Raw genomic sequence first — 20,120 nt, forward strand, 5'->3', positions numbered from 1 at the left:
AGAGGAATCATATATATGAGAACAAATTCTATTGTATCAAAGGCAAGACTATAGAATGTATCTTAAATGTTATGTATAATGAGTCAGTGCATACATGAATAATCTTTAAGTACATTTAATAAGCAGGAGATGGTATGTTCATTTGCTATAATTATGAAAATGATTTCATGAAATATACCTCATTGAAGATGGTAGACATGAAGGTCTCAAATTTTGGCTTGACGGCAACAATACACCAATTAAGAATTTTGAGAATTCGATGGCCCACTCTTACAGCAATTTCAGAAGGCATCTGAAATGCACATTCGTAGATCCATGCATTCAGAGCGTATGGCATGCCGTCCAAATGATATATTTGTTTGGCATTTGAAAACTCATACCTAATTCCTTTTATCAATTTGGAAAATGTTATTTTTTCCCATGGATATTGCGCATACCTACCATCCTCTACCATCTTAAAATCATCAACAGAAATAGGTGAATCACCTATTTGAAAAAAAATAAAAGTGTGGATGAAGTAGAGAATGGACATTTGAACAACGTTTTTATTTGTTTTCCATCCTCCAATCAGAAAACGCTAAACGAAACATCCTTTATTTATCCATTTTTTGCACCAGGAAAATATCTAGACAACAATCTACTTTTTGGTGCATCTAGGTAACAAAAATCATTGATATTACCGGCACATCGCAAACCAGTAATAATAGCAAATTCCTTGATTGTGAATATGAGTATATTACCCTGCATATGACGAATGTGCAATTCCTCTTTGTTTTTTTGCTCTACCTCAAGAAGTAAGAGGCATTTGATGATTTGCCCTTGAAAATTACACTGTGGCATATCTAGATAGTGACCAAATATGATTTGTCGATATAATTATATAGCTTCATCACCTATTGGTGATTTGAAATCATCAATAAAATTAGTCGTATAAGCAGTACCGAATCTCAGAAAGTGTGAGGGGATCTTCTTGATGACGTACTTCATTCCCTGCATTGACATGGAAACTTATTAAATACAACTTAATCTTAATACATAAATAGGAAGTATCAGAAGATTATAGCTTGTTACATAAGAATCTGATACATAAACAAGATGTATCAGGAGCATTAAAGATTGATACATGAGAATCCGATACAAAAATACGATGTATCAAAAACATTAAAGCTTGATACATAAGAATCTGATATATAAACTAGATGTATCAGGAATCAGTAAATCTTCAGAAAAATGACATTTAAAAAAAATAATATAAGCAGGATGTATCAGAAGCAGTAAATCCTAATATATGAGCATTTAATACAAAACCACGATGTATCAGAAGCATTAAAGGTTGATACATATGAATCTGATACATAAAATTATATGTATCAGAAGTAGTAAATCTTCATAAAACGTGACATTAAAAAAACATCTTATATGAACTCATACATTTAGAAGATTAGGGCGTGTTGAAACCCCTTCGATCTTCTTGTCGACTTCTTTGGGTGAATGTTGAACTTGGGATTTCGACTTTGATTTCTCACGTAGCTTATCCATCACTGATGGATCGTTACGATGTTTGGAGTCCGGTGAAACAAGAATTTCTTGATTTTTATTCAACTGAGTGAGACCAACACTAAAAAATGGAGGGAATTCCATATGTATCAGTGAACAATATGAGTAAAAAAAATTACAGAAGAAAACAGAGGAAATCGAATGAGGTGAGAATGAAGTGAGATACCAGTAAAGGAAAAACTTGAATATACCTTACTTTGAAGTTTGAAATTGAGTAATAGATAGACTGAAATTGAAAAAAAGAAACTGTCGGCAATGAGGCCGAAGAATAGGCGTGAATTTAGGATAACTGATATAAGGTAAAAGTGATGTATCATGAAAGAGTGAGAGGGTTAAAAAAAGAGGGTTTTTGATATTTTTTCAACTAGTAGAGAGTATTAGTAAATATGGTAATATAACATGTGTAAATGGGCAATTCCCCCCCCCCCCCCCCTAAAAAAAAAAGGAAAATGAAAGTCTTGGGCCAAATGTGAAAATACGTAAGAACGTCACCTATTTTAAGATAATATATTTTTTCCTATCAAACACACCCTCAATATATGATGTATACATAGATTATATAATTATTATATGATTAAAAATTTAAAAATTAGGATTATTTTTTGTTCTAAATTTTGTTGGGCTGCTACGCAGTGTGAAAAATCCAATTTATTTTAGTCCTTTTTGTCCTCTATTGTTTAAATTAAAAACTATATATATATAAATTTCATCCAAAAAAATCTACGTTTTCCATTAAAAAGTTTAAAGGAAAAGCCCAAAAAAAAAATGAGGAGATTGCAATATGATACTCCATCCGTCACATATTATAAATTTTCATTTTATCCGTCTTTTAAGAATTCATAAACAAAAAAGGTATTTTTATTAATTTATTCTTTAACTCTTTTAATACACTCTATTTGTGTGTCTTATGTATCAATACCAAGATTAATAATGGGGGAACTTTTTAAATTTTTTACAATATTTATACTTTGATAAAAAAGAATTAATTTTAAGGGCAAAATGAGAAATTTTTAATTAATTTTATCTTGACTTTTAAATTGATAAATAATTTGAGACATATATTTTTAGTAATGTGAACAAGTAATGTAAAACGGGGAAGTATGAAGAAATCGTTCTACTTAGGATTAATTTAGAATATAATATATATTTTGAGACAAGTAGAGATTTTACGCTCGTTTTGACTGAATTAATTTATTAACTTAATATATCAATGAAAATTTATGATATCTTGTTGACAGACTATATGTTAACGTGTTACATGGTTTGGAATTTGAAAGGGGCTAAAATTATGGCATTCCAAAAGCGTCCTTTGGAACCAAAACAAAAGGGATTAAAAAAAATAAAAATTAGAAACCCCATGATAATCCATTGTCGCTATAATCTTTGTCACAATTTCTGTCCTTCGGATGCGTACTTTGTGGTGAGCACTAGGTAAATTCTTACTGTGTAATAGCTTGCATAACACACAAGAAATATAATCCGCATCAGGCAAGTCTTATGCGATAAGCTCGACTCAAAAGGGATTAAAATTTTGAAACATGTTAAATTAACAAAGAGTGTATTGCAAGTGCAACTTATAAAATAACAAAGGACTATAGTTTTAGAGATTAAATGGATAAAGAATGGACAAAATTAAATGGATAAAGAATGGACAAAATTAAATGGATAAAGAATGGACAGATTTATTTTTTTTTAAAAAGCGATTTACATGTCATGGTGAAAGAGGAAAAATGAATACAGTTGAAGGGTTGCACCGGGTGGGCATGATACAGTATGGTATGGTATTTAAAATTTTGGTATGGTAATTTTAATATTTGATTTTTAAAACTATTATATCATTATTATACCATTTTAATTCGGTATGATTCGATATTTTAAAGTTCAGTTTCGATATTTTGTAGTATGGTAAATCGCTAACCATAGTTTGTTCAATTCAAAAAGAAAGATCTCAATTGCATCATCACATTACAGATCTAGAAATATATATATTCAAAAGAAACTACAAACAACTCATTTTCTTAATCAATTACGTTTAATATACATTTCAACAAAATAGAGTAGTCAAAATTTCAATTTTAAAACATATAATTTATACTAATATGAGGTTGCATATTTGTTAGTATTTTAATAATATATATATATATATATTATTTATGTAACTACATACTACGGTATGGCATTCGGTGTTTCGATATATTAATTTTAAATACCAAATACCATACCGAATATTTTAAAAAGTATACCATATACCATAATACCAAAATCATGATATTAAAAATTTCGACATGATATAACAATTCAGTATATACCATATCTAGTTGCACCTTTTAACTGTTCCCAATAATTTATAAAAAGATAGAATAGTCTAGCACATGAGAACTACTTTAGACATCTAAAAAAGAAAATTGCTAGAAACTAAAAAAAGATATATTAATGTTGCACCTTCCATTTCTCATCTTCTACTTTATTATTGGAAAAATGAAATTGACCCTCTAAACAAAGATTGACTTGAACAAATAGTAGAACTAAAACTGGAAACTAATCTGCCCCTAAGCCTTCTGATACATTCACTGCTACCTTGGAGACCTACCAGAGAGACATTTTCCGCAAGAAACGAACCTCAGTAAGCTCTTTGGCCTCCTACTTCTTGTTTTCAATCGCGAAAGCTGCACGATAACCAATTCTGTTAACTGATAGCTACAACAAAATCAGTTGGCTTAGTAAATTTGCTAATAAATCAGTTTTTATTGAATATGCAATAAGTAGCAAAAAGTTGGTGTAAAGCCTCAAGCTCTTCCAAATCATAAAACAAAAGAAATAAGAAGCTACAAGTGAAACCAATAGCATTAAAACTGAAAATGGATTTTCATCCCATTTACTAGAAATAAGAGTATCTTCCCATAGATAAATAAGTCAAAAGGGAAAAGTCTCTCCTTCAGCATCATGCCTCAGTGAGAGCAATCAAAACTCTGTGGGGCATAAATCAATGTCACCAGTAACTGGAAAATTGCTATTTATAGCTATAGTCTGATGTTCTTAAACTTTCTATATTCAAAATCGTAGCAGCTTTTACAGAAAATTGGGCTGAATTGACTGCATTTGATACTTTAAACATCTCATGCATGGCCGAAGCAATAGCCGACACTACGAATCATGTGCAATTGTCCTACCTAGTTCCTTCTCTTAGTTGCTCTTTAGGGGGAGGAGGGCAGAGGTTTTTGCTAAAAGTTGCACAACTTGCCTGGAAGCCATAGAATAGACCAGTTAATTCGCTATTTCTAGCTTTGAACTGGATTTGCATCCAAGGACGTGGCTTAATTGGTCAATGAAATGGGAGGAAAACCACGACGTCTCACGTATAAATCTCAGTGAAGACAAAAAACACCAGGCGATTTCTTTCCATCTACCCAAGCCTTAGTGGGTAGAGTTCCTCGATACCTTTGGATAGAGGCACCTGTGGAATAGTAGAGGTATCCCAAGCTATCCCAGACATCACAGTCCATAAAAAAGAATTGATGGATAATAGGCCCACCTTTAAAGTGTGCATACAACACATCCCACTATACTCCTTTGCTAGCCTTTCTTCTTTTTTTTTTGTTTTGGGGTGCGTCAAGAGACTTTTGCTCATGGTCCATCATAATAGCTAAATGTAAGACAAGGTCTGATAAGGAAGCATCTTGATTTGACATGTTAGCAAGTGAAACATCATCATAATTGCTTATACTTGCAACTATTATCATGCAGTATGTCGAATTCCAAGGCAGAATGCAAGCAAACAATGTTGACATACAACTCGAAAAGTCTAAGATGCATAGAAGACATTTAAAGGACTCTTAAATGCATTAAAAAGGAAAATAGAATCTGTTTACCTGTCGGCGGGTGACTCTTTTAGCCTTCCAACAAAGCAAGCTCCTTGACCTTGCTTCTAATCTCCTACAGAGAAGAAATATCACATTATTACATGAGAATAGTCAAATTAAAAGAAGAACACTTATGACGTTTCCAACAACAACTGAATATCAAGTAAAACCAGTTATACCTACCATAAGAATTTTGCAATATAAGAGTACTTATTCCAAGAAAAAATAAGTGGTGCCATATGTTCTGATGTTATACTCAAAGGTCTATCAGAAGTGTAGATAGCTTTACTCAAAAAAGAAGTGTAGATAGCTTGTAACACTTTCTATGGAGTCTTTTAGTTGATAACTGATGACAGGACAATACTAAGTTGGACGGAATGTGTTTCTCTAGCATGTGTATCAGTCCATCCACCAACAAGTGAAGGATGAAGGGGCTGCTTCTGTTCCACATTTAATATAATACAAATCTATATCTCCTCAACCAAGTAATCAGTAGGGCATTCTCTTATCTTTTCTGCATCTGTACTGCTATATAAAATCAAAACACAACTTAAAGACAGACCAGTTTTATGCATTTTAATGGGATATTATTTCTCTCTTCAAGAAAATGAATATGAAAATGGTTACACATCTGAGATATATATACAATCTGATATACAATGTGGTCATACAAGAAGGATGGGAAAAGAGGTACATACAAATTCTCTTGTTCAAGCTTTTCAGCGATAGAAACAGCCTTGCGTTTTGACCAGATACTTTGCTGTGTGCATCCTTCTGCCTGCTGAATTACGTGAGCAAGAGATACCTTGCTCTTAACTAAGCTCAAACTTTGGCTTCTATCCCCTAAGTTTCTTCGTTCAGGAATGGAAGTGGATGAATTCTTGGCAATTGATATTGTCCCTCCCGGAAAATCACTTTCCAAATTCCCCCTATCAAATCGTGTATTGTTGTCAATCTGATCATTGTGTTTCAATGCTCTTGGAGAAGCTTCCTCTTCAACTATCTCGCTACCACCTATTCCTCTTGAGTCAAGCTTTGCAAATGCCAAACCTTCTCTATCATTCACTTGTGCCCTGCTGATTTCATCAGGACCTACTATTCTCACCCCATTACTATAAATGCCAGGGTTTGTACCTATATGAGATGTGCCATGAGGTGCTGACAACACAATTGGTCCAGCCTTGCCATCTTTCCCAGATTCACATCTGATTTCTATAGTCACGGAGGACCCAAGAACAGACTCAAAAGCTTGTAAAATATGACCCCTGAATTTCTCAACCTTGGATTTTGTTAGATGTGAGCTGAACAGTAACTGCACAGTTGGAGCTGCAACGAAATTAACAAATTAGATGAGCACGAATAACATCTACAAATGAAGCCCCACAGATCAGTATTTTATAGTTGTTCCACATATGCACAGTGTATGATGCACAGTACATGAAACATATTGTTTCAACAGAATCCATCCCTCCCTCTCTCACAAGTCATGGGGCATATATGCAAAGCACAAGCAAGTCAAGAATAACACTCATATTCCAGAAGACTAAGTATTGCTACAAGTTGGAATGAAATTTTATGTTCATATTATGTTTGAGTTATAGGAAGTCCAAAACTAAAATAATTAGATGCCAATCAAAAAGAAAGCTTACAACAGAATGAATATGGAATTACAAAGGAAACCAAGCTGAAAAGTGCAAGAGTAATACTCAGAAAGGCTAGTAATGCATTAAATTTGTAACACGAATGTAAAATTAAGCAGGTAACCAAGAGATGAACAAATATAGAGGTAGATTCAAAAGAATAAGGGAATTAAGAAAGTAGACATTTATGATGCGTTGAAGCACTAAAAACACCCTTGGAATCAGCAGCCTGCTACTATTAGAGGCGATCTAGGATTTGAACTTTATGGGTTCGAGTTTGGGGTTCTATCACATCTTATTTGATTTACAGAGTTCGAAATCACTTATTTGTACTTAGTGATTTTTTAACACATAAAAGTTCCGAGCCAGAGCTATTGGTGTTCGGAGGAACCCATAATTCACACTCTACATCTGCCCCTGGCTATTACTTGCTGCAACAAGGCTTTGAAATGAAGTGTTCAAACCATATAAACCTGTCAAAAAGGTGCCCTCTTTATATTACTAGGTTCCAAGTGAATTCCACCTTCCTCACACAAAAAAAGAAATATATGCCCATGATTTCTATTGACAAGGAAACAAACGATTACATTCAAGAAACTAGAATAGACAGATTTCCAAGAAATCCCAATCCCAAATTAGTTCCTGGATAAGGAGAAAGGAAGCTTTTCTCTTGGATCTATTCCATAACCCTTCCTTAAAAGAGTGCAGGCTGTAATAATCAAGATCTGTTTTAAGCTAATGTTAATTGGTTTACTAAAAATCAAGTCTTCTGGTTTTCACCTGCTGATTAAAAATGCAGTTGAAATGCCTAAAAATGAATATAAGTATGCAAAATTCACTATTCAAGACCATACGACATAGCAATGAAAATAATTAAGAACAATTCACTAGTCATGACCATAAGACATAGCTAAGGATGTTTGTAAGAGACTAAATGAATTGTACCTGCTCCAAAGCTGACTGAGGTAAGCTTTCCTTCACGATACATAAACTCTTTTAAGCCATTTATTTCAATATTTTCAAGCACTTCTAACCACAATTCTTCAATATCCCGGTGCAACTTACCTGTAACCTGGCCACTACTTGTTCTATTTTTATCACTAGAGACACTATAAGCTTTCTGAGTTAATACTCCAGCTCCATTATGCCCTTTTCCACCAATGCAAATCCCTTTCATCCTGGAGTCGGAGTAAATATCACTAGAACATCCAGCTTGAAAGTTTTCTACCTTACTTTTTGATAGGAACCCTCTGTTTTTGTGTAGCGTGTCAGTATGCTCAACATTGCTTTTCCTGGGTCTTTCTGTTCCCCCTGCATTATTCAAGCCTAATGGACTTTGAATAAAACTTGTGTCAGCTGAGGAACTGGGCAACATATACTGCTGATCTGGAGCGAGTTGCAGCAATGCAGCTGTAAGCCAGGTAAGTCTGTCATTTGACATTCTCAGCTGCTTTTCAGCTTCAGATAGTGTTTTCAGAGCTTGACGCAGTTTTTCCATATCTTGTTTTGATACTGCAACCAAAGAATAGAGGAAAGTAGAGTTGAACTTGGAGAAAAATATGATTAAAATGGCATATATAGTTCAAGTTCCTGTGAGAACATTGAAAGAGAATGAGAAGATAATTACTCAAATTGGAGGATGTGAAATAAGATTCTCTTTGCAAATTGTTTCACAAGCAAAGTTGATTTAACATATAATTGGAAGACTTATTAAGGGAAATGAATATGTATTGTCTGAAGATCATATGGGTTTATCAAGGAGACCCAATGAATAACTCATTTATTACGGAATAAGCAAATTATGGATCACTTACCTGCTTGGCATCGAAAGAACTTCCTCCGAGGCCTTTCTTTTGTGAAGTCATAGCTCCCAGCAAGTATATCAGTTATGACTGTAGCAAGTTGTGACATTAAAGCTAAGGGTTCAACACCAGATTCCATGATATCCCTCAAATGTTTCACTGTATTGACAGTGTCAGCAGATAATGCCAAGTCAAGTAAGTCGACTAATTTCTCATCAGATATAAGTCCAACCTGTAATGCCATCAAGTCACAAACATTATTAAAAAGTTTGAATTACATATCTAATTTTAAAATTTAATAATTAGGCAATGTATGGAAGAAGATGAAACAAAGCTAGCCACTCTGTTGATTAGTGTAATTTTCCATAAAAGTCTCCATAAAAGCAAGAAGAAATAATTATAATAAAGGATATTCCAATTCTTCATCAAAGAATAATATATATTAAATGTCTTTTCTTACATTCAAATATGCACCTAGGTTTACTTTTTATAACCGTGATATCGAGCAAGCTTGCACACACTTCGACTAATTGGTACATACTACCTCCCATCAACACAGGTACCAGTTAACTCTGTCCACTAAATGGGTAGTGTTTTGGCCTCCGCCAAGAAATGAGCCTGACACCTCGTGGTTCTCAATCTGTTGAGAATACAATTAAATAGAAAAGTGTGCTCTCTCTAATAGCTTAAGCTTTTAGATGAGATGGTCACATACTTCAACATGGTGTCAGAGCAGACAGAGGTCCTGAGATCGAATCTCACTGCCACCATATCAAAAAAAGAATTTCTACGTGCTTGGACCATGAAAAAAGAATCAGGCTCGCATGTGAGGGGGCGTGTTGAGAATACAGTTAAATAATAAAAGTGTGCTCTCTCTAATGGCTTAAGCTTCTAGATGAGATGGTCCCACACTTCAACACAATCCACTCCATTTACCACAAAATATGCACCTCAGCTTCCATCATATAGTTGGACAACCAGTTAAAGTTCATGTTTAAGATGCCTTTTACTTCTTCGGCAGCATTATAAACTGATATGGTAGCCATATGCTAAAACCTCTAAAAACCAAAGCATGATATTCTCTTACCAAAGACTAGTCTTCTTCCTGAAGTGTAAGATAATAGTTTAATTAGTCTTAGACATCTAACCTCCTCACAATGAAATAATTAATAAGTGTGTGTGCAAGAAAACACCATCATTTAGCTAAAGCTTTTTGCTGTTATGAGATCAAACAGAAACTAATTGTGTGCCACCCTCTTACTGAAAGCATAGTTTAGGTATAAAAAAAGAGAGAAACTAAAATCTCCTTCTAATGCTGTGAAGGCCAACGTCCAATTGATAAAAGATGCACTATGATAAATCAAAGCATGTTTAGTAAAGTCTCCACTGAGGAAAGGGAGAACAAAAGAAAAAATAATTCACGCACAAGAAATTTAAACCTTGATTTGGAAATTTCATACAATTATTTGCAAATCAAATAAAGTTCAAGTGGGATCATAAGATAACTATAATAAATGCATTAGCAACAAAGTGTGAGATCTTGGTCGGCAAAGCAACAAGAACTTCCTCGAGTTTTGATAAGAGAAAATGCTAGAAAACGCACCAGCTCCTGCACAAGAGGGACAGAGATTCTCTGGCCAAGCAAACTCAATTGCTCGAGAGTCATTTCAGCATCTCTCAACGATCCATCTGATCTTGATGCAATAAGCTTGAGTGCATCCTTTTCGATTTCAAGATCTTCCTTGGTTGCAATCCATTGCAAAGTATAGATGATATCTGCATCCTTCAACTTGGGAAAAAAGAATTTCTGGCACCTAGATATGATTATATGTGGCAAGACATCAAGACTTGAGGATACAAGGATGAAAATGACTCGCCTAGGGGCTCTATCGATGACCTTTAGAATAGCACTCCAACAATCAGGAGACAGTGTGTCACAATCATCAAAAATAAAAACCCTATACTGGGATGGTAGTTTGGAGACAATCATATTATCAAGAAGATCCATCATATTCTCAAAATCAAAACTACTCACAGGACCTATTTCCCTTATATTTCGACTCCTTCCCATATCATGTGCAATGCAAGAATCACAAAAACCACAAGGCTTGGGATGCTCAATGGATTGGCAATTTAATGCCCTTGCAAAAATGCGGGCACATGAGGTCTTTCCTGTTCCATGAGGCCCATAGAAAACATAAAGCAAGCCAACTTTTCTCTTAATAGCAGCATTTGAAAGAGCTTGTGCAACTAAATTCTGTCCTACCAAATCCCGGAATGTTCTTGGCATATACTTTTGTGTTAGACTCTGGTGCCTACTATTGCCACGCCTACGAAATTTGCGTTGCTCACCTGATCTAGCTTCTGAAGCAAGATCCGAGTCAAGTTCTTGCTTTAGTAAATTGTCAGCATAGATACCCAACTCTCCCGAATAATCATGAACCCAAGCAGGATTGTCTGAACTGCCCTGAGAATTTGAAGCATCAAATAGTAAGGGCAACGCCTCTGCTTCAGATTTACTAGATGAACTCGAGTATTCGGACATTATTGGCATATCAGCAGCATCCCTCCCTCTTGGACCACCACTTCTTTTTGACCTTGGGTCAGACAAACCACAAGATAAACTCTTACCTGCCATGTCAAGAAATGATTTTCCCCTATGATGAATCCTTGACCAGTTCCAAGGAATTCCGCATCCATTCCTTTGATCTCTTGTTACATTCTGGTTGACATACTCTTCGTAGCCATCTTCTGCAGGATATTCTTGGTGTGCTGAAACTTGACCTAATGAATTTGAGGCCACAGACATTTCATTGTGGGCAAGAGCATCTCTTGAAGGAACAGAAGTCCGAGTTCTTCTTGCCCCTCGAAACTTACGCCGTTTTACTCTGCCATTGCCACGAGTTGTCGCCTCCATTTGCTCTGCAATTTTCTCATTATGAGTATCCCTTCCACGAGCATGAATGTGAGAAGAAGCTACCCCATCACTGTCAATTGGAACATCATTTAATTGCTCAGAGAGTGTCCTTATTCTATCATCATGCCTCTGCCTCACTGTTTCATTGCTAATTCTATCCCTTAGTTCAGAGTTCTCTGAAACAGGATTGGGGACCAAATCATTTCCATCATCCAGACGCTCATCTTTCTCAGCAATGAAGTCAGTTCCCAGATTCCTATGGCTTGATTCTTCTCTCCTGATTCTCCTCCGTTCTCGAACTCCACTCTTGCTACTTCGGTCACTTGGAGCCCCTGCGAGTCGCTCAATATTATGCTTGTTAATCTCTGCAGAAGCCACTCTGGACGATGATCGGCCAGCTAAAGGAGGCGAGTTTCCAGATAAAACTCTACCATCCCTAGGTCGATCTGTGCCTACAGACCGTCTAGCATTGCTCACAACAGCATCCCTTTCACTTCTTTTAAGAAGGGCATCGACAACTGAAGGAGATTGCCATGAGGGTGGACTTGCAGAAGGGTCTCTTAAGGACCTTGACCTCTGAAGGACGACAAGGTCCCTCATAAGGGACCTATCAGCCAAGATAGGGCTATGTTTATGCATGTGGTTCTTCAAATGAATACAATTTGTCAAATGTATGTGATTTCGTAAGTGATCACCAATGTTTCCATTTGCATCCTTAAGAATCCGGTCACGGACAGCCCTGGTCATGATCAGTACATAAATTGATCTAAAAACGGAAATATTCTTGAATTATGGTTAGACATCAACAACTGCATCATTCTCTCCAAATCAGTCCCAAATCTTCCCAATTATTGAAAAGTCCAACTTAAGAAGACTACCAATTCACCAGTATTATCTCACTATTAACGCCCCAAAACCAACTAATAATGACCAAATCAAACAAAATTTACCTTCCAAAACCATCAAATAAGCCCAAAAATCATTATATGCGTTCCCACTAAACGAATCTCACGTCCAGTAACGGCTAAAACTCCAAAGCAGAAAAATCTTACAACAAATCATTAGCCATTAAAAATCCAAAAGCTCCACAAACCCATAGCCAGCTGCCATTCTTGCTTATTACTACCCAACAAAGAAAACAAAGCAAAAACTAAAACCCATCTCAGTTAGAGCATAAAGACTCTACCTTTCTTCACTTTCAAGCTTTTTATAGCTTATTAGAAGTAAAGGGTCACCGTATATGCTGACAAAAAATGTGGAAAGAGAAAGCAAAAGTTGGGAGGAACACTAACACTCACCTGAATCAAGAGGGAAACTAAGCAGCAAGTGACCCGTTACTATCATAAAAAAGCCTCTAGTTTTTTGCTTTACTTTTCTCAGATCTCTTTTCAATCTTACCATACTTTCACATGAACTTCACGAGAGCTTTCTTCAAGAAAACGTTAGAAGTTGCCGCTCACCTCATAAACCCACACACCCAGAAGAAGAACATGTGCATTAACCCCTGTTTTACTGTGTGTTTATATGTATTTGTTTTTGCAGAAATTGAGACAACCAGTTATGAGCTGAACAGAGCAGAAATGGGTAGTGTTTTTTTTTTTTTATAGCAGAAAGAGAGAGAAACAGAAAGATTCGTGGGTGTTTGTGAAATTTGTAAGAAGAATAAGGGGTGGGCTAGAGAGAGAAACAATTAGCAGAGACTATATAAATGTTTATACTTTTTAGTCTAATGTCTAATAGAGATTGAGAAAAGGGAAGAATCTTGGAAATTTTGCTGAGGAATTGGAGACATATTTGCAAGAGAAAAAACAGCAAAAGAGCTTAATTTTTGTTTTTAGCATCAAATAATGATGGGGAATTTTGAATTAAATCCTCTCTTTTTAGCTTTCTTTCTTTTTCATGAGTCTTTTCTCATGGTTTTGATTAATAATTAAATAGTCATATATTTGAATTCTCCAACTATGGTGATTATTATTAAAATATAGTAAAATAAAAATAAACTGGAGTAATTAAGTCCGAATACTTTTTATGAAAGTATATTTAAGGAAGAGCATAGATTTCACTTATAGGAAGTTTGGATTTTGATTTTCGTCCTTCTAACTGAAAAACTTAAAACTTTTTATGTTAATTGTACTTAATTACTAGGAGTAACATAGAGGGTGAGTACGATCATTGTTTGGATCAGTTGAGATTTCTTCATTTTTAATTAGAAATTTTGAATTCAATTTTTTTTTAAAAAAAATAAAATTTACTACTCCGTTCCATATTAGATGGGCATCTTACTAAAATTGTTAGTTTCATATTACTTGATCACTTACTAAATTAAGATAGAATAAATTAAATTTTTCCTATTTTATCCCTACAATTAATATGACCTTTTGAATGTAAACAATTTTCAATACTAGCTATTCCTATACTCTATGTATAATGCATTGATTTAAGCAAAGGGTAAAACGGTAAAGTCTTCAAATATATTAATGATTTCTTAATCATCGTGTAAAGTTAGAAATGTCCATCTAATATGGGACGGAGGTAGTATTATGAGGAAGTAACATAGAGGGTGAGTATCATCATTGCTTGTAGCAGGATAGTTGAGATTTCTTCATCGTTAATTAAAAATCTCGAATTCAAATTCTAAAAAAAAAAAATTATTAAAAGTGTCGTCTCCGAAAATAATCAATATAATACGTGAATGTAATCAGTCAGATTTCAATATATTTACTAAATATTAATGGTTCAATATAAATACCGAACACGAAAGGAAAAAGAAAAAAAAGGATGAGTTTGAACTTTTGGTCAATCTCTCAAGTGGCAGTTATCTAATAATGGTAATATACTAGCAAAAGTAGCTGGTGAGAGAAATCAATAATGGCACACAACACCTATAAGATTATCAATACATACCAGAATGAACGCAAATATTTAAGTTGCAAATTTTTAAATTGAACGAATCCTTTGGGAAAGTATTACGAGAATATCATTTTAATTTCTTGAATTTTTTTTTAAAACTTTATTTTATGTTACACATTCTTTATAATAATCCATACTATTATTAGGAGACCATATTATAAAAGTGATGATAGAAATTATAAGATGTATATACAGTGCAGCAGTTCATTTTCCCTAGCTGGCAACTACCTCGTACAAAATTATAAAAGTGATGATAGAATTAATTTTCTTAAGCTATGTTTTATTATTCATCATTCAATGTAATTATAAAATGGAGTAATAAAGGAAAGAGGAAAAGAAAGGTTGAAGTTTTGAATTATGTGGGGCCTTTTAGTTCCGTTTGGTTCGATTTCGAAATACCGTTGTGATATCCACTGGCATTTTTGGACTTTGAACGTTTTTGGGACTGCACATGCACTAATTTGCTTACCTGCATTTATTTATTTTCTTAACTTAAATTGATAAAGCAAAAGGGCCTTTTCAAACAAAAAAAAAAGCATAATATAATGATCAGAGATGGATTTAAGATTTTGAATTTTTGGATATCAGACTATTTTGAATAGTAATTATAGCAAAAACTTCGTCGTAGAGCAAGATAATATTTATTACTAAATTTGCATATAAAATTTAGATTTTTTCTATTGGCTTAATTAAGATTATACTTACAAGAGCTTTATGGTTCTAATCTATTTATTCACAATTCTTTTTATAATAAATTCACTATCGCGATCTTGCATGAGACAAAAAAAACTTTTAAAAATACACCCATACAACAAGGCCCACATAATTTTAAGAATATCACATTTAATATATATATTATTTTTATAAATATATATATATAGATAGATGTTCAATCAAAATCACCGAGTGACATAGCCCCCATTTGAATAAATTGATCCGCCCCTGATAATGACTACTTAGGCAACAACAAAAAGAAAGGGGGAAAAAAGAAAGGGAATTGCTTCCTTTTTGTTTTAGCAGGTGGTTGCACATGCGCTTTCATATGGTAATTTTAAATCAGAAGAAAAAAAATCAAATTCTCCAAAAATTTAAATTTAAAAATTACATATTATGATTTTATATATTTTTTAATATAAAATTGACCCATAAATTAATATTTTATTAAAAAATTACTATTTTATTTCTATATAATTTTGTGAGAGATACAAAAATAAATGATGAAATATTCACAAAATATGAATATAATGATATAATTAATAATAATATTGACCATGCTCAATTTTATCTAAAGAGTAGTATATTACAATTCTTGTATTTTTTTAGATTAGCTTGGTGATAGTGTAATAAGTATATTTTTTACATAAATTTTTGCTTATTTGGTAAAATTGTATTAAAAAAAATTGGGTAATTTTGATAGTTTTCGTGACTTAAGAATTCTTTTATGCTTATGAGCAAAAAATAAATTTAAAAATTTAAGTTACATGTTTAAACAAAACTTCAACTCCACCTCATATAGAGTCCGTTTGGATGAGCTTAAAAAAAGTAACTTTTATGTATGAAGTGCTTTTAGAACTTTGAAATGCTGAAAGTTATTTTTATAAATAAGCAGTTGAGTGTTTGGATAAAAGTGCTTAAATGAGGAAAATAATGTGAATTTTAGGGTTAAAAGAATAAAAATGGTAGTTTGGGAATTTAGTTAAAATATAAGGGATATAAAAGTAATTTTCATGGTCAAAGAAAATGACTTTAAGCACTTAGAAAAAAAAAGTTAGGAATCCTAACTTTTCATTTTTGACTGACTTTAAGAACTTTATGACTTAAAGTTAGCATTAGGCAAACACGTTCAAAAGCTAAAAAGGGTCTTTAAGTTGGTTTTAACCAACTTAAAGTTCATCCAAACGGGCTCATAATCTATTAGCTATGTATAGCAAAATGGAATTAATCCAAAGAGTAACATTTCTGTTCTTTTAATTACCTTCCAGCTCTACATTTAAAAAAATTCCCGATAAACAATTAAGCATTTAAGGTACTCTACATTGTAGGATTACCCAAATTAGCTACCTAGCAAAACGGGTTAACTTTACCAAAATATCTTGAAGGATGAATAACATTTTTTGAATTTTTTATAGGAAAAATTACATAAATTGAACCTATTAGTGAAATTATTTAAATTGGATTCAGCCTAAATTGTTTATCATTAATGGGCTCATGGTTCAAATTATTTACGCGTCTATCTAATTTTTTCTTTTCTTATTTCGTACATGACGTCGGCATCACAACTATGAATCAATCATTTGTGATACTACGTCGGTATATTATACGACTGAGCTTAATTTTTTGTGATACTCCGTCGGTATATTGATACCCTATCGGTATCATATAGGATTTGACTCTTTTTTTAAGAAACAATTAAGAGAAAATTATGAAAGTCACGATCTTATTTACTAAACTCTAAATTAATAGAAAATATATTTTTATAATTTTTTTTCTCTTTTTACAATATTTTAAAAAAAAATGTATCTAAATTATGACTTTTTTAATTATTTTTTAAATTAAAATAATGAAGAAGTGAAACATACATCATTGATGTCATGACAGTACGTAGATATACCGTAATTGTATCATGAATGATTAAGTAATCTCATCGAAGGACTGAAACAAACCTCAATAAAAATAATGTTCAGTTACTTTTTGATACCACCAGAGTATATTATACTTTGATGGTATCAAGGAGGAAGAAACAGTTCTTCAATGAAGACACTGTCCAGTTACTCTTTGATACCATCAGAGTATATTCATATACTGTAATATGCGGTGATGTTATCAGAGAGGAAAAAAGGGTGGACGCTAATGTCATGCTAACGTCTACGTGCGAATTTAAAATTAAAAAGGGGTATGAAAGTAATAGAATATTTAAAGATAAATATTTTACTTTTTTGGGCTGAGTCGGAGGACGAAATTAAAATTAAAAAAAGGGTATAAAGTAATGAAGCATTTAAAGATAAATATTTTATTTTTTTGACATATAAGTGTTGTTTTTTCCTTTTTATATCACTAAATAGAATGTTTAGCAATTTTTTTAATTAATAATAAAAATTAAAAAATCTTAACAAGAATAAGTACAAATAAGGAATAATAGTTGTTGATATTAATCCAACTGTCCTATTTTTTTTCCTTCTCATAATTCAATTCCAACATGATACCCTTTGTTTTTTTTATAAAATTGGATTATTAAAAATAATGCAAGAAAGTAATAAAGGCAATGGCTAAAATCGAGCTATAGTTCAGATTTTCTTTTCCACTTTGGAAATAAAAATTAGTTGTGTTTTTCACTATTGCGAAGGAAGTAAACAGTATGAAGTATTATGGACATGCCACATCATCACTTTAGAAAAAACACCCTTTGTCATAACTCGTGTATTTGTAAACTATAAATAATTACAAAATTAAATTAAAAGAGAAAAAAAAATCTTCCTAATTAATCTGAAGCAAAATCAACAGTCCCAAATTAGTTGGAGGTGCCACTCCAATTTTTTTGGAAGTGAATCATTCTATTCAATTATAAATTAATTTTTAGTACATGAAATTTATTTTTAGTATTTATTGTTACTTCAATGAATTAAGTCTAATTGATTTGTAAAAACCTTTTTTTTAAAATTAAGATAGGAAAAATGAGAGAGAAAATTATAGTGGGGAATCAAACTTTACTGCCAAGATTTTTCTAATGACGAAAACTATAAGTTCAAGTTCAGATTTTTTTTTTCGTAACCATTATAACATAACCCAACCAAACTCTTATATAATTTTACTGAAAAAGAAAGAAGAAAACATGATTTCACTTTGAACACTTGATAATGGAAATGAAATAATCAAAAACAGATTTAAAAAATTGAGGAGACAGGACACGTTCATGTGGTGGAAAGAGGAAACAAAATAGGAAAAACTTGAAATTTTAAAGAAAATTGAAGTATGTGTAACATACATTCCGTTGTAGTACATTATTGGTGTCAAAGGGGGAAGTATCAATCTCCACAATCTTTGCAATTATTATTTTTAGACCATTGTCCGTATCTTGCCCCTAGTTACTTAATCGTATTCGACTTCTATCGCAGATCTGTTATTTCTTACGCATTTCTTTTCATTAGCTTATATTAAAAATAAATATTTTTATTTTGCTTATCCATTTTAGCAAATCAAGAAAATTTTATTATTTTTTCTTATTCTACCCTCATTAGTTATTATTAAATAGCTATATCTCATACAATAGTAGTTAAATTTAAAGTTCTTAAACATCATTAATAAGATTAGTTTAGTAAAATATATTTTTGTAAAAGATGTGTCAGATCAATATAACTTAAAACAGAGGAAATAATTGTTTCAAACTATACCCTAATATTAGAAAATTACTTATTCTTAATAATGCTCAAATCTTAAAATAAAACATCTAATAAATAAAGACAACATAGTAAACAATACCTAGCATTTTTTTAATGAGCGTGAAAAAAATTAAAACGAACTTATTATATATGGGACACAAAGATTAGTATGAGAAAGTTGTGTTTGAAAATGAGCTAGTCATGACTAGGGTAAGTGAAAATTATTAATTCATTTAAAATACTTCCTCAATATATTTTTACTTGTTCACTATATTATTTTGGGATGTCGAACAATACTTGTCCAGTTTACAAAATCAATGAACAATTTGTCATGATGCGTCTATTTTATCCTTGCTATTAAATAGTATTCATTTTTCAATGTAGATAATTTTTACTCCCTCCGTTCCTTTTTACTTGTCAAATTTTGACTTGGCACACCTATTAAGAAAACAATGATTGGTTTACCATTTTACCCTTTTTAATTGATAGAGTTTTACACATATTTACTCACTATATTTTTCAAAGATATTAACTCAATGTTAATAAATTGAGGGTATAATAAGAAGAAAAAAATATTGTCATTTCTTAATTTGTCAAAATTGACAATTAAAAAGGGAAATCGAATTAGAAAACATTTAACAAGTAAATAGGAACGAAGGGAGTATTTAATAAGGTTGATTTGGTAAATTTACCACTATTATTTACTGCTTCTTAAGTGATATGCCAAATTAATAGTGGACAATTTTTTTGTTCTTCTTGTCAAAACTACTTATTTTATCAGTATACGCCTGATCGACGAGTTTAATCACACCTATAGGTCCGTTACTTCAAAGGCATCGCCTCGCTTAGATCGTCGGGATTGGAGCTTCTTCGACCTCTAGCCATGACGCTCCTCCCTTACCTTGGGTTTCAATAGGTTTCCTATGCTAGTGAATCAAATCTTTAACTTTACCGTGTTACTATTCGGAGAATGGCTTTGTGTTAGATACTCTTTAATCTCCCCACAATGATGGCTCTGTTGTTTTGAGGAGCGTTGAAGCTTGCTTCTTCGGAAGACT

The 20,120-nt window shown here is 32.7% G+C and overlaps 1 protein-coding gene across 2 annotated transcripts; it reads right to left on the reverse strand.

The window, feature by feature from the left end:
• Positions 1-3,843: 3,843 nt before the first annotated feature.
• LOC129872897 (protein STICHEL-like 3) lies at positions 3,844-13,512 on the reverse strand. 2 transcript variants are annotated; one of them, XM_055947848.1, is made up of 7 exons: positions 13,075-13,512; positions 10,463-12,898; positions 8,872-9,091; positions 8,003-8,569; positions 6,116-6,743; positions 5,427-5,490; positions 3,844-4,223 (listed from the first exon to the last, which is right to left on the reverse strand). In XM_055947848.1, exons 2-7 carry the CDS (start codon positions 12,521-12,523, stop codon positions 4,131-4,133), a joined length of 3,633 nt encoding a protein of 1,210 aa, XP_055803823.1. In that variant the 5' UTR covers positions 12,524-12,898; positions 13,075-13,512; the 3' UTR covers positions 3,844-4,130. The 2 variants fall into 2 exon arrangements, with proteins under 2 accessions (XP_055803823.1, XP_055803822.1); XM_055947847.1 differs by having other exon boundaries at positions 10,463-13,512.
• Between the last annotated feature and the right edge of the window lie 6,608 nt (positions 13,513-20,120).

The sequence above is a fragment of the Solanum dulcamara genome, chromosome 11, assembly GCF_947179165.1.
Source record: "Solanum dulcamara chromosome 11, daSolDulc1.2, whole genome shotgun sequence".
Taxonomy (NCBI): domain Eukaryota; kingdom Viridiplantae; phylum Streptophyta; class Magnoliopsida; order Solanales; family Solanaceae; genus Solanum; species Solanum dulcamara.

Excerpts from the sequence above, each read along its gene's own strand:
- LOC129872897 (XM_055947848.1), bottom strand. The coding sequence starts at position 12,523 with ATGACCAGGGCTGTCCGTGACCGGATTCTTAAGGATGCAAATGGAAAC. Across the intron at positions 8,570-8,871 it reads GTTCTTTCGATGCCAAGCAG|TATCAAAACAAGATATGGAA; the intron begins GTAAGTGATCCA and ends CTTTGGTTGCAG. Across the intron at positions 5,491-6,115 it reads AAGCTTGAACAAGAGAATTT|GAGATTAGAAGCAAGGTCAA; the intron begins GTATGTACCTCT and ends TCTTCTCTGTAG.